Source organism: Stenella coeruleoalba (genome assembly GCF_951394435.1).
Source record: "Stenella coeruleoalba genome assembly, chromosome: 12".
NCBI classification, from domain to species: domain Eukaryota; kingdom Metazoa; phylum Chordata; class Mammalia; order Artiodactyla; family Delphinidae; genus Stenella; species Stenella coeruleoalba.
The window spans coordinates 39,759,508-39,774,799 of NC_137158.1; the positions used below are offsets into that span (position 1 = coordinate 39,759,508).

Sequence of the window (15,292 nt, forward strand, 5' to 3'; positions counted from 1 at the left end):
TAACACATAACTCTTAAAGCATAAAACTACAGACTACTTACTGCCATTGTTTGCCTTGTCAATTTAACCAACACTGTAACTAAGGATCCTACTGTGATGTTGTTGCTATCTTCATCATCCAATACTATAAAAGAAAAACAAATAAATAAAAATCAAGTTCTATGTCAAGGCAAACAGCAAAACAACTTATTCAAATCAATCTGGTATTTCAGTATTTCAAACATACAGAGTTTTAAACCTACTAAATAAAAAATAATTTATTGACTATGTACTCTGTAAAAAGCTCTCTAGTAGATGCCTTCAACAATGTACCCATTTAATCCTTAAATCAGCTCTATGAAGCATTATTATTATTTCTTTAAAGAAGATACTGAGGTTCAGAAATAAAGTAAAATGCCCAAGGTCACAAAATGGCTATATCGACACTGCCAAGTTTCAAACCCAAGCCTTTTAAAACAGAGTATGTTAGGACTACAACAGCTTTCTCTCACAGTGATATAAAAATAGGATTCTGTCACTCTATTAAATTGTGCAAACTTTATACTCACAAGATCTTACCTATATGAACAAATGCGTGCCTGTAAGAATAAAATAATTAAAACTAGTATTCTGAGCAACAGTAAAGATATTTTAAGGCAAGAACTTGAAAATATTGTTTATATTAAAAAACACTTTAAAAACATTTTTTGCAATTGTTTAATTTTTTAAAACCACATTTGCCACACACAACCCCAAAAGTCTAACAATAAAATAAACTTAACTACAAGCCCTTTAAAAACAGAAACCATTCCTAACACATCCTTGTATTCTTGGTCCCACAAGAATGTTTTCACAATGGCAACTTAGCAAATGTCAAAGCTCAGAACAATGTCACAATGAAGGAATGGAGCAGAATAATCTCTAATTCTGTCACCATACTAAGATACTATATTTGGCTCTAAAATGGGAACTCACAGGACAATTATGTAGGTAGAAAAATAATCTCTATTTTTTTTCACTCCAAGCAGACAAAGACAGAAGTAAGTCAAGAAAAACACATGAAATGTGGCACAGAGCATGGTGATTCTCAAGATTTAATTAATATAAACAAATTAGGTTTTTTAAAAATTAATTTTAGGACTAAGCAGGTATCTTATACTAACAATAGATATATTTCAAATATCCTTCATTACATCTAGAAATCTCTTTCATTCTTTGAAAAGTTAAGATCTTCTTGAAAGCTGAACTACAGAACAGAAGCATCCTCAAACCTAAGCCCATTAGGAGGATAATAAAAGTAGGGTTCTCAAAACTAATAAGTATACAACATCTTCCATCACAGCAAATCTGACAGGTAAACTACAGTTCTGCAAAGTCTAATTAAAAGTTATTAAATGAAGTGTTTTGAGGGCCTTGAGGCAAATAAACAAAAGCCAATCTATCAAAAGGGAAGCAATGGGAAACCTCCCACTTACCCTGTGATTTTATGTCCATGGTCACATATGGGAAACTCCCAAGGACAGCCATAACCTCTTCATACTTTTCATCTTCAAGGAAGTGCAATAGATTGTGACGATCTGATTCTTTTAAACTCACCAAATCCTGGATAGTCTTAATTTTGTACTAAATTTAAAAAGAGAGAGAAAGAAAATAAATCCCGAAGTCATATAACTTTACATAAAAGGAAAATTATTAGCATGTTTACCAAAACAAAATCCAAAAACTTTTAGAAAAATGTTAAGATTATATACATTTCAAAGCAGAAAATACGACTTCACTGTATTTCATGGCCTTTTTCTCCAAGGAAATTTAAGAATTTTTCTTTTTTTTTTAAGAATTTTTTTTATTACAAAGTTAATACACAGCTACTTTTTTTAATTAGAAAAAAATAAAGTTAGAGGAAAAAAATAATAACATTCATATAAACTCTTGACCCAAGCAAGAATGACTGTCATTTGATTTGTTCAGTTTGCAGACCTTTATTTTTAATTTTAATGATAAAAACCTTTAAGAGTATGAATTTATGTCCAAGTAATAGCTGCATGCACCCTTAAGTTTTACTATGCAGTACTCTCATTTTTGTTATTTTCTAAATACAGCTATCCGTTATTGCAGTAAAACCCAGCCTGGCTAAATGGATACTCAGGAGAGGGTTTTTTAATTTCTGAGTATTCGGTGCCAGTTATTAATTTTTACTTTCACCGATAGGGATTAGCTCATGAGGCATGTGAAATACCTGCTTTTGAATTCTGAAGTTTACAATTATGACTTAAAATGTGATCAAATTTATAAGAGTAACACACTTCCTCGAAAGGAGAGAACTCTGATGCAAATTTCTAATATGTATTTATTAGTTCTGCCTTAACACTATCAAATCCAATGTCTATCTTCTGCCTACTTTGTCTAATATCAATACATACAAAGTAATGTTTAAAATCTACCAAACTTACAATTTCATTCCACTTTTTCTTGTATTTCCTCAAGTTTTCATTTATATTACATTTCTGAAATATCTTAAGATTCATTATCATAATCTATATACAGATTGTATTTTCTAAATAAGAATTATCTGTATTTGATCTACTTATTTTTTGAATGCTTGATTTTTTTTGTTCAGACTCAACCAATAAACTATGGCCCAACCTTTAAGCCACGAATGAAATAAATGGAAAGTATACAGTGCATTTTTACTTAGTACGCTTATTTTTGGCAACATAAAGAAAAAAGAAAGTGTTGACTGCTAAAATGCACTGACCCCCAAAGTAAACCACTACAGTAGTAAAATATTATAAAACAGCTACCTAATCAAGAAAGTATTAACAGAATCACTTGAGGGATGTTTTAGAATGTTTAAAACATTATAAATCTAAGAAGTTCACAGTAACCATTTCTAGAAAAATTTTCATTCATGTTACCTTTAAGTGACAGGACAAACTGCTTAAAACTAATTTTAAAGTAGCAAATTACCTTTTTATGATTAGAAACCCTTCTAAGATTGTCTTCTTCAATGTGAGGGAGCTGCAGAAGGGGAGACTTAAACTGCTGAAGGCCTTGCACAGCCATCTGGGAAAGCTTCATGCAGTTTTCCAGGGATGCCAAAGTTGGAGCACGAAACTCCCTTTCTTAGAAAGAATAGAAGAAAAGCAAAAACAGGTCTGGACTTTTTATATGTTCAGGAGTACACAATTCATCACAAAAACAAATTCATGTGAACATCCTTAACACCTCAAATTTTACGATCACAGTGTTGAATTTCCTTTAAAAGTTACTGGGTAAGACACAGAAAATACACAAACTTGGTCAAATGCACATACTGATGTCATGCCAAAAACTGACATCATCCATAACAACAAAACACAACCAGTATCTCTTTTTTAAGGGTCTCTCTTTCCATTACTGACCATAAATAAACTCCCTCGTTCTTTTTTCCATTATGTAAAAAACACTACACGTCAGATGAATCATCATCACATCACTTAAAGAATTACTTCAAACTCATTGTTAACCTAATTCTAAAACTACTCAGAGGAAGGAAAAGGGTATTTTAAATCTCTGCAAACAATAAATAACAATAAAACAATGAAAAATTAAATTCAAAGAACATAAGTCACCATACTTTACATAATAAAAAATACAGGAAAGAAATAAGGAAAACCATGAACAAAACTGGGAAAACTGATTCACCTTACAGACAGAATTATACTAAGCACCCAAAAATCTTAAAACTATGAAGTGTAATCTGTATGTGCTTGCAAGAAAAAGTACAACATAATTATGCTTCCTCCTCACCTTCACGGCTCCGGGCCATTATTATTAGTTGGCAGATTACATTAACCATTTCTTGAAGTAGGGCAGGGCATTTTTTCAGCATAAATTGCTGATCTGCAAAACAATAAAACACCTGAAACAAATCATTCTTCTTTTATGATTAAAACACCTTTATCACCTGTAGTCCAAGACGAATGCTAAATTTAAGCTGTCACACACATTTTTCACATGACCTCAGAATATTACAATAGTTTCTCCTCGGCAGCACTATGTCAAAAATCAATCAGAAAACCCTACCTCAAATTAGATGTTTCAAAGGCAAACTTTTAATATTATGGTCTTGGGCTTTATAAATTACTCCCTACCTTTTTTTTTGGAAATAGCCTTAATCTTAAATTTAATCATAATCTTACTGATTTAAGAACTTCAAAATTCTTCTTCCTGTGTACCTAAATTCCTATAATTATGGATAAGTCCAAAGACTAAGACTGAGAATAAATGTCAACCAAATGGAGAGAGGAGGATAGGAGGAGGAGGAGGGAGACAGACACTTTCATTTATACTGCATATAATAGTTAACCATTAAGATCATCCATTGGGGTTGGTACTCAACCTAAAAAAAAATCTGTTCCCTGATTCTAAGATAATTGGTAAAAATGGAGATGGTTTCATATCTGTACAGAACATTAGGAACAGAATTACTAGTTAACTTGCAACTTCAATAAACAATGCCTAAATAGCGCTCCTTGATTCCATCATAAGCAGCCTATCCTATCATTAATCACTGAGCATCAACTGACCTTGTTTTCAAAGGCATTTGATTGCATTATTGATTGGCTTAAAGTGGTGGGGGGAGGGTTGGTTCATTCAGAAAGAAAATTCCCTAAGGATAATAACTTTCTTTTAGAACTTCCAATTGAAATAATGCAAGTGAAAAGAGATGACACTCAAATTCATGACATCCCTGGAAACACCACTGTCCCAATCCACTGCTTTTCTTTTAAGTAGAATAGATGGCTTCAAGTACTTCTGAAGCTTTAAATAAAGATTAAACAGACACTTCATTGGTAACTACTCCTGGAGTATGATGGTGGTACTGGTGGCAGTGACTGAGACATCTGTTGTGAAAATCCATTTTTTCCTTGCCCCAAAAGGCTTACAAAATCCTTTTTTAAAAGCCATCAGGAATTATTGTATAATCTGCAACTGACTTAACATTTTTCATAGAGAGTATTCTCTCACCTTGAAATACAACATTTTAACATTTGCCAAAACATCTGACTTATTAATACCTTCAAAGAATTTGTGAATTATGTACATAGCATATAGATTTGTTTTTAAAAGGTCCTTGAGTAATTATCTGATTGAGCAAAAAAGAACAGTGACAAAAAAACACTGCACCACGAGGTCTAATTAAATCCACCTCTTCTGTACCACTAAAATCCTACAGATATTAGAATCACAAATACCTTCTTCAAGGGTCTCAGGAATTTTCATTCTAGCAAGATGAGACAGTAAAAGAACTCTGGCCTTCAGGCTATATGGGCAGGTAAGTGGCGGCTCATTCTTCTTTAAATTAATGCTGCCAATTTCTCTGATTAGCTAGAGTAAATAAAATAATTATTTAAAAATGTATACTTAAAAAAGCATTAACCTTATATACTTAAATGTTTATCAAGGAATTTGGGAGACAGGCCTAACCTGAGGTATTAGAATATTATCTGTTGGTCTGCTTGTGGCATCCTTGTTATACTGAGGATCAAATTCAGAGGCTCCAGCCAAGACCATGATAAGACCTAAGAAAACAAAAGAAATATGAAGAAAAATAAATTTGGTCACCCATTAATCCACCTCCCATGATACTTGATTAATCCTAGAGCGAGGCAGTTTTCCAATCACACACAATGCTAAAATCATCTGAACTCCACTATCAATAAGCATTAATCTCTCTCATAACAAAAGCAACATCTCACTTTTTAAAATGTGTGCAATATTACCTATCACAAGTAAATAGAAATACACATCAAATTAAGGGCCCAGAAGCAACTAGGTGCATTAAAATCACTACAAATAGCATCTGTTTCTAGACCTAAGCATGTGTTCCACAGAAATTTATGGTAGGAAGTATTCTATGTGATGTTACTAACTGCTTTGTTAAAAAAAAAAGGGGGGGGGGCGGGGACTCCATGGCTAAATAAAGCTGAGAAATAAGAGTTAAAAAGAGTTTCAGGGGCTTCCCTGGTGGCGCAGTGGTTGAGAGTCCGCCTGCTGATGCAGGGGACATGGGTTCGTGCCCCGGTCCGGGAAGATCCCACATGCCGCGGAGCGGCTGGGCCCGCAAGCCATGGCCGCTGAGCCTGCGTGTCCGGAGCCTGTGCTCCGCAACGGGAGAGGCCACAACAGTGAGAGGCCCACGTACCACAAAAAAAAAAAAAAAAAAAAAAAAAAGAGTTTCAGGTTTCTTCACTTCATGACTCCTCAGAGCCTTGAGTAAACTACAATATATTGTAATTTGCAGAAATTTTTATTATGGAACTCTGGAGGGTTTTGTAGGAATAGTGTTCCTTGAAATACACATGATGTGAGGTCACATATATTAGCGTTACCCTCGTTGGCCTATACAAGTTCTTCAATGACTGGCACTATAGTCATCAATCTTACCTTACAGCAGAAAATACATGCAACATCCTCACAAAAAGCAGGACGGTAAAGAGGTTAAGTGCATAGCTGAATGACCTAGAACAATATTCTTCACCTCTCTGTGGGCCTTGGTTTCTTCATATGTGCCTGACACACAGTCAGCATAGTAATGTGTGTGAGCTAGTACTATTACTACCCTCAAATGTCTGAATGAAAACAACAGCTATATAAATGGTGCCAATGCTAAAACCAAGGATATATAAGCAAACCCACCAGCTAAACAAAGCTTTATGTATGTACTGGTTTAGGGCTTGGGAACCACATTACCTGAGTTCCATCCTAGCTCTGTCACTTACTGTGTATCCTTGGGCTCAGTTTCTTCATCTATAAAATGTGCTTAAAAACAGCACTTATTTATGGGGGCATACAAAGATTAAATGAGTTAATACATGCATAGTGGCTAGCAATGCCTGGCAATGACAAATACTCAAGAAATCCTAGCTGGTATTATTACAAAATTAGCCCACAAGAAGTTTTACCATAAAATTTCTGGAGGGAAAAAAATATGTATTGATATATACATATAGCTGAGTAAAATGGGAATAACAGAACTACAGATTAAGACATATGATAAAGGGTGTTAGCATTTTCCTCCAGCTTTAGCTATAATGAACTGAATATCCCTAAAACTATTAAATGGAATTTCTCCAGTTGAATATATATCAACTCTACATAAACGACTCAGAAAATAATCTAGTATCACAGTTACTTAAATTTACTTACGTTTCATATCCATATTTCGGGTTTTATAAACAAAGTATGTATAAATCTGTGTTGTGCGTATTAGAATCTGGTCTCCACTATAGCGTATTGAGCGATACCACCAAGAGCCCTAAAACACAAAATTAAACCAGAAATAAAGCATAAAAACCATGATAAATGTTAATTTTGATGCAGAATGGTCAAATTTTCTAAATGTTCATAAACCAATAAAAAGACCTGCTCTTTAGAACAAATGCCTTTGTTACATATTTCAAATGATTTATTTGGTAAATATTTATGCTGCCTGAGGCCTAAACACCAACCTACCTCATTACATATATATGATTAAAACATTTAAGTTTCAGCTAGAAATTGTTTAAAGACAAAATAGGAATGAAACAACCCACTGCTATAAGCAACAAGCTGGTTCCTCACACATAGCATGTCTTCAATAAATATTGGACAAATAAGCGAAGAGGCAATTTTATAGTTGATATACTACTTTCATTCACATTATTCCACACAAGTGGATTCTCACACAACAATCCTATGAAGAAGGCAAGACAGGTTAATTGTTAGCCTCACTATGGGACCCATAGGAACTGTAAGATCAGTAAGAATACCACCAGTCATAAGAGTAATAAACAATAAAATCATAAACTTTATGGTACCTCAATATTGAGGTACTATGCAACTGTTTTTAAAAATGAGGTCGTTCTACATGTTGTACCCCTATATGAAGCAAAAAAAGTCACAGAACAATACATATAGTAAGATCACATTTAAAAAAAAATGTGCACATGTATATATACATAATGCATAGAAAAATATCTGAAAAGGAAGCAAACTTAGCAGTGATTATCTCTGACAGAGAAATGGAGTTGGGGGAGGTGGTAACGGAAGATTTTCATTTTAAATTCTAAATACATCTGTACTATCTCATCTGTGTGTAATTTTTGCATCAGGAGGAGATTCACTTTAACATACTAAAGAGATGTCACCTTTAGAAGACCTTTAAAGTATAACTGAATATAAGATTCTTAAAATTCAAGGATTAATGGATTATATTCTAATACAAATTACAATCTTATAAGGAGACTCCAAAGCATGCACCGATTCCCTTCCCTAAAAAATGTTAATAAAAAGAGCTGGAACTTACCACAACAACTGGAAGGATAACCATGAATGCCAATCCATATACAAGTAAAACCTTGAATTGAAAAGGAAAGAAAAAGTTATGGCCTTCACCAGGTAAATGATGACAACATCCATGAACACTTATTTTGAGGCTTACATGGGGGAGGCACTATTAAAAGCACTCCTCATGCAGTACTTCATTTAATCCTTATTTTCAAACTCTAAGAGGAAGGTACCATTATTATTTTCCTTTTGCAGATAGGGAACCTTCAGCATATATAGTCATCCCTTGGTATCCATGGGGAACTGGTTTTAAGGCCCCAAGGATACCAAAATTCAGGGATGCTCAAGTCCTTTATATAAAATGGTGATAAAAGAGTAGGGCCTCTTTACCCACGGATGCAAAACATGCCGAAAGGGAGGGCCAACTTCAGCTGACCCTTGAACAATGTGGGGCTTGGCTCCCCGACCTCCTTGCAGTGGAAAATCCAACTCTAACTTCAGAGTTGGCCCCCCATTACCTGTGGCTCTGCATCCGCAGATTCAACCAACCATGGATTGTGCAGTACTGTAGTCCGTATTTATCAAAAAAATCCACGTATTAAGTGGACCCACACAGTTCAAGCCCCGGTTGTCCAAGGGTCAACTGTATTATATATCCACACCTTGGCAAGTAGTTAGTGCCTTCCAAATAAATGGTAGAAGCTGGTTTCTTTGCCTAAATATCAAACAGAACACATAATGTTCTGTTTGCAAGTAATTTCTATCTATTGGTCTTAGATTTCTGTCCTACTGCTTGATCCCAAATCTGGTAGCTAACTATCTTTTCTCTTCTCTAGTATTCCCTGAATAACCCCAAGCATAATAAACATGCTTATATACAGCAACTATATACCCTGGAAAATAACATGTAAATAAACAGCCATAAAATAACACTAAATAGCCATTTTCAAAACAAAACATGGATTTTTTTATTGCTTCAAAGATAGCTCCTAGATAAGTATTTTCAAGAAAGGAGAAGTAGGGAATTCCTGAACAATAGGTTAGGATAATTCCTGATGTTTTAGGAGTTGCAGCCTCTATATTACAGACTGAAGTCTGATATCCCACTGTCTCCTGAAGTGCCACATATAATATATATCATTATGTTAGCACACATTAAAATTAATTTAGCCTGGGTAAATGTGGAATAAAAGATAACTTAAATTTTGAGCGCTACGTAAGATAAATGTAGATACCATAAAAAAACAGTGGTTCCCTAAACCAAGAGTAGGACCCAATCTGAAACCACCTCCACAAGAAATCGCCACAACTGTAAGGAATTCCTTAAACAGTGCGGGGGGGGGGGGGACGGACCCTATACTAGAACACACTGCCCCAAACCAACAACCTAATAATAGGAACCGATTCTTTTCTCCATTATGCAAAAACAGTTTTCACAATACACAGTTAAATTGAAAACAGCACACCAGTATTTTCTTTGTAAAGCTCTCTATATATTACCAAGATATATCGAACACATTACAGTGTCTTATTTAAATGTACTCACCAAAATTGAATTTTTCTGGTCAACTATCCAAGCTGGCAGGGCAATTCCAAAGCTTGTGGCTAAAATAGGAAGAATATTTTTGAAGAGTCTCCATTTCCAGTTTTATTTCTTTATATCCCCAAATTCTGTCTCCCCCAGCCCCTCCAAAAAAGCTTTAAGATTATCTTATTATGTGTTTCCATTACACAAAAGTTGATGGACATGGTTTATATTTGAAACTTTAAATTTTTCCAGAAGAAAAAAAAATTCTAAGTATGTGAATTCCTTCTTCCCAGAACACTTAAATTATTTTATATGTCCTGAGTTTATGTAAACACTATGAATATATGAGAAAATGTTTAGTCAGTAAAGAAAAACAGATTTTATTCATCCAATTTTTATCAACTACTAACTGGAAGTGAAGAATAATGACAGTGACTACTTTCCTCATCAAATCAATCAAAGTTCTATCTTTCAAACCAATCTCTAGAAAGAAGAATAAAGTAAAAATTAAAGGGAACTCAATTTACATATTTGTTTAACTCCTTGTGGTTGTAATTTTCCTATTCACAAACTAAGAAAATCAAAACATTCTTTTCAATCTAGTTTAACATTTTTATAATATACACATATCATAACCCCAGTATTTTTTAATCATCATTTACCACACCTTGAGGCCCATCTGGATTTCCAAACTCTTCCCAATTTTTCCGGGACTCTTCATCAGTTAAACTAGCATAAAAGGAACAAAGGTGCAAAATTAGAAAGCCACATCTGAAAAATAAGTACTCATATACACAAACTCCATTAACTAACCAACTCACTTCCTAAAGATAATTTCAGAGAATCAAGAAAAGAACTCTCTGAAATCAGAAAAGAAGGGGGAAAGGAAAATAAGAAATTCAGCATTAACAGAAAATGCTAACTATTGAGCCCAGATACAAATTCCTAGTTGGCCCATGGGTTCTCAGGTTTAGCCAGTTCAAGCCAGAAGATGCAACTTTAAAGGCTACTACATTTTCTAAGGAGGCAGGGAGGACTATACGTTACTTTTAAAAATCTTATACACTCAGATATTTCCCAAAATTTCTTCAATGTTCATGTTTTTACTTTAATAATGATATATATCTATTTTTTAAATATAAACTTAATACATGATTAATAATAATCCCTCCAAAACTGGTACCACATTCTCAAAGAAAAAAATAACACCTATAAAATTCCACTGCTTTGGAAAAGGTCATTTGCATTGTGCTAAGATCACAATTTTCTCCTAAGCCAACTTCCAGCAAGACTAAGAAAATACCTGCTAAAGCAACAGCTTCTTAACCCAAGCAATATGAAAGTGACAGTGATTTTTTAATCACATAACCCCTGACCTGGGCAATGGCTCAAGGCACAGGGTGAGAGTAGTTTTATTCCAGGTCCCAGTATAGATGTTAAAAAAAAAAAAAACATTGAAAGAAATTTTCAATTCCTTCAAAAACTTTACAATGCTGTTAAGGAGACAAGGCAGACACATACACACAAAATGACCAATAACATAATAAGGAAGGCATTCTTGCAGACTAATTGGCAAAAGATTATGTTTATGTCCAAATCTAATTTTAGCCATATTTCTATTTCCCAGAACATATGCACTTAAGATACAATGAATTTTCTATTCAACAAAGCTCCAATTGAGAGAGCGAATGCAGAAGAATCTTCATAAAATTGCAAAATTTTTCAATGATTTGAAAATATTTTTAAACTTACCAATTTGGTCATTTATGAAAACAAGAGCCTTGATGTCTTTAGTCCTTATTCAACTATAACTCCACTTACACTGTTTGACCTAAGGCCGCAGTAAAATACAGGAGCCAATGAAAGGCATTATTAGAGAGACTGCAAGTTAATAAGGAGTGGTGCTAAGATTCCTTTCTGCTAAGGGAGGGATGTTTTTCAAAAACTTTTGCCTTTGTTTCCCTGTACAATTGTCCACCCCACCCAGAGCTTTAGCTATTGTTTCTTTCAATTTTCTGTCTCCTAATCAGTGTCTTTTCCCCAAAATAATTATCTCTGTCCCCTCCTGACTTTCTAATGATGGCAGCACCATAAACTGTTCTGTTCTCTATACAATGCCCTTACGTTTTGCAAAATAAAGCACAGCTCTCATCAGAGAAGCACTTGATTTTTCAACCTGCATACACACCTGATTAAAATTCCATTAACTCATTCATTAAACCATCTGTACAACTGTTGTGTAACCATCCTGTATACTCAAAGGAATTATCCATTTTTTAAAAAGTCAGTGTAAGAAAGCAACTGATTTTGGGCTACTTATTAGTGCTTCAGTATCCATTCCTAAGACTTAAGGTACTTAAAAGCTATGTGATTTCAGTATAATTTATATATAACAAGCTTAAACAACACCAATGGTGCTAACATAATTTTTTTTAATTCAATGAGTATAAAGCTTCCTAAACATGATTATACCCCTTGACTTTGGGGGTGGGAGGTTATATCATAGATCCTATTAGGAATCTAATGAAACCTATGCCCCTCCTGCCCTGGAAAAAAAACGCACATTTACAAACACACATAAATTCTGTATACAGTTTCAGGGACCTCAGTTTATAAATCCTAACCCAGAGAATGTTTTCACTAAATTATATGCGAAGGGCCTGAGTTGGCTATGTAGAGCTAAGTTACATATTCATATGTAAGAACACATGAAAACATACTTTTTAAAAATCAAAATATCTTTAAGGATGTAAATCATGCTGCCCACTTGTTACAAAGTAGTTTAAACATAGATTTTACACCCAAAAGCAAAATCCCAACTATATCCAGAAGAATGAATCAGATATCAATAGTTGGTCTAACTCCTCAAAAATAGCCATACCTCCTTTCCTTTCAGTTACAATCTGGTCTGAAGAAATAGGAATGACCCAGCTTGTTTATTATAATGAGTGAATAAGGGAAGAGAAACCAGCCTGAATAACCAAGGCAAATTCTGAAAAACCTTGTAGATCATGCAGTTTTTTATAACTGCATTCTACACGTTGCTTGAATTACATAACTTAGGCTGGTAGAGTTATACATACATAAGATAGCAGCTTCAATCACTCAGAACCTATATTCAGTAAAATGCACCCTTTTAACTAATCTAATTATACTTGTACAAGTTACAATAACTCAAAGTTCTGGGTCCCATAATCATTTTACTTCTTCACTTGTCTGATAGACCATCAACTATTTAAGACATTTTACATACAAAACATTCTACATCTTGAACATGTAACTGAGTTAAAACCAAAGGCCATATATTATTCTTCTGTACTTCTTAGAATAGTGACCATACATCATAGAGTCAGATTTCCAGTAACCTGAGAACAAAATCATGAACTTGAAAGTGTTACAATACCTGAAAACTCAGGGGGGAAAAAAAATAACTGTACCAAAAGCACTAAAATTAAAACTACTAATTATTTTGGGGAAAAGAATCTGATTAGGAGACATAAAGTTGAAAGAAACAATAGCTAAAGCTCTGGGTCGGGTGGACAATTGTACAGGGAAACCAAGGCTATCTGACTTCCTCTGGAAATCTTCAGTTCTTCTTAAATTACCTGAAGACAGCAACTAAGGCACTGCAATACTTGTGCAACAAGGGTAAATGCTTAAAGGAGACACTGAAAAAAGGGGAAAAGGAGACACCAACTGAAAGACAGCAATCTGGAGGACATCTGCTGCGTAGAAAAGAAAATGTAGTATACACTTCAGAAGCTCCTGAAAGTATTGCTTTATTACAGAATCATATTCACATAGATAACAAGCAATCCACAAAGGGGGGGCAGGCTAGGCAGAGAGGGGACACGGTCAATATACTTTTATTATGCACAAAAATGCGTAAGATGATATTTCCCAAACTTTTGTCATTCACATTCCACTTTCACAGCCTGCTATTATATCTGCATATCCTATTATTTACTTATATTTTTTAAGTTAGCTTACAAAATTATATACATCACCGAGTCCTCAAAAACAGATAACATCTTGTCTGTATTTTACTCTTTAATTCAACATAAGAGCTGTGTGGGATATATCTATGATTCCTGAAGAGTCCAGCTAACTTTTTAACTCTTGTAATATTAATACTCAAGGAATTACTTCAAATTTTATATACCCTATCCTGTTTCCCCAAAATTAAACTCATCTTTAGTTTATAGTTTAAATGAGACAAGCTATAAGCCAAAATAAAAGAAATAGATCTAGCCTAACAAAAAGCCTAGAAATGAAAACAAGGTGCAAGTATATCTCTTCTAATCAGGATGCTTTGAAAATAGCTCAATTAACACATCACTTATTACTTAATTTAACCAACTTACATGGCAAAAGCACTACTGTAAGTTATTTAAAATTAAGGTTTGGCTAAATTAACACTTCAGGGTTGCCAGGTAGTTCCATAAATGATAGACTCAACATATGAGGCGCTTAATAAAAGTGTATGACAACTATTTTATTACTACTTTATTCAAATAGAAAACTATCTTTACCACTCTTAAAAATGTGTAACGGGTCCTATAATACTTACGCTGCATAAGCTTTTGCTATCCTCATGAACATAACTTCATCACCTCCTTTATCTGGATGATACTTAAGTGACAGCAAACGATACTGTTTCTTAATTTCTGCTACTGTCGCCCCCTAAAAGAAAAGGCTTTGTTTTAGTAAAAAATAAGCACAATGCTGTAAAAACATAATCCATCCCACTTTGAACTTAAAATATTGAACTACTCAATATTTTCAGAAACAGAAAATGAAGTTTTCATCCTATATATACCTTGTCCTATAAATTTCACCCACATATTTTTAAAATAAAAATATTCATTTTGTCCAAGATATTTTATTTTATTGAGCACCTAGTATGTGCCACGCAGTACCCTAGGCACCGACAATTTTAGACTGATACTATATAATGCCATTTAAAGAAAATAAAATGATAGTGACATTTAAATACCAAAGAATGATCACAGTAAATTAAGTCTGGCTGAAAAAAAACTCAAATCAAAGGTTAACTTCCTTTCTAAGAAAAAAATCTGAAGAATTTCTGGTTTCACCTGCTTGTCAATATTTTAATGTTAAGTAAATACTTAATAAGTTTACCTTAGTTGTTTCCTAATTAGATTCAATTTCTATGAATAAATTTTTCACATTGATTTTTTATGGCATTAAATTGCCCCCAAACCTTTTAATCTTAAAAAATCCCTCTTGATAACCATGATCATCACAATAAGAAAACTCAGATGATATGCAAACTTTTCTTCTACAAAGCAGAAAACTACAAGATTAACACACTCCTTACTGTGTATCATATGAGTCTCTGGATCAAGCCATCTACTGAGGAGAGACTAGAAGTAAAAAAAAAAGTAGTATGGCAGAAAAAATGGAAAGGGCACTAGATTCACCTTTGTTACTAAGAAGTTATGGGACCCCAGA

General features: G+C 33.9%; 1 protein-coding gene across 2 annotated transcripts in view; it reads right to left on the minus strand.

The window, feature by feature from the left end:
* Nucleotides 1-15,292, minus strand: part of SEC63 (SEC63 homolog, protein translocation regulator) — a 71,338-nt gene that overhangs the window by 27,623 nt on the left and 28,423 nt on the right. The window contains exons 4-14 of one of the 2 annotated variants that reach the window (XM_079939404.1): nucleotides 14,388-14,500; nucleotides 10,485-10,546; nucleotides 9,836-9,894; nucleotides 8,309-8,359; nucleotides 7,171-7,279; nucleotides 5,449-5,543; nucleotides 5,217-5,349; nucleotides 3,769-3,861; nucleotides 2,947-3,101; nucleotides 1,455-1,602; nucleotides 42-124 (exon numbers count right to left, since the gene is read on the minus strand). In XM_079939404.1, the coding sequence (XP_079795530.1) occupies nucleotides 42-124; nucleotides 1,455-1,602; nucleotides 2,947-3,101; nucleotides 3,769-3,861; nucleotides 5,217-5,349; nucleotides 5,449-5,543; nucleotides 7,171-7,279; nucleotides 8,309-8,359; nucleotides 9,836-9,894; nucleotides 10,485-10,546; nucleotides 14,388-14,500 (1,101 nt within the window). Of the gene's footprint in view, nucleotides 1-41; nucleotides 125-1,454; nucleotides 1,603-2,946; nucleotides 3,102-3,768; nucleotides 3,862-5,216; nucleotides 5,350-5,448; nucleotides 5,544-7,170; nucleotides 7,280-8,308; nucleotides 8,360-9,835; nucleotides 9,895-10,484; nucleotides 10,547-14,387; nucleotides 14,501-15,292 lie in introns of those variants that run through there. The other variant, XM_079939405.1, reaches the window with a different exon arrangement.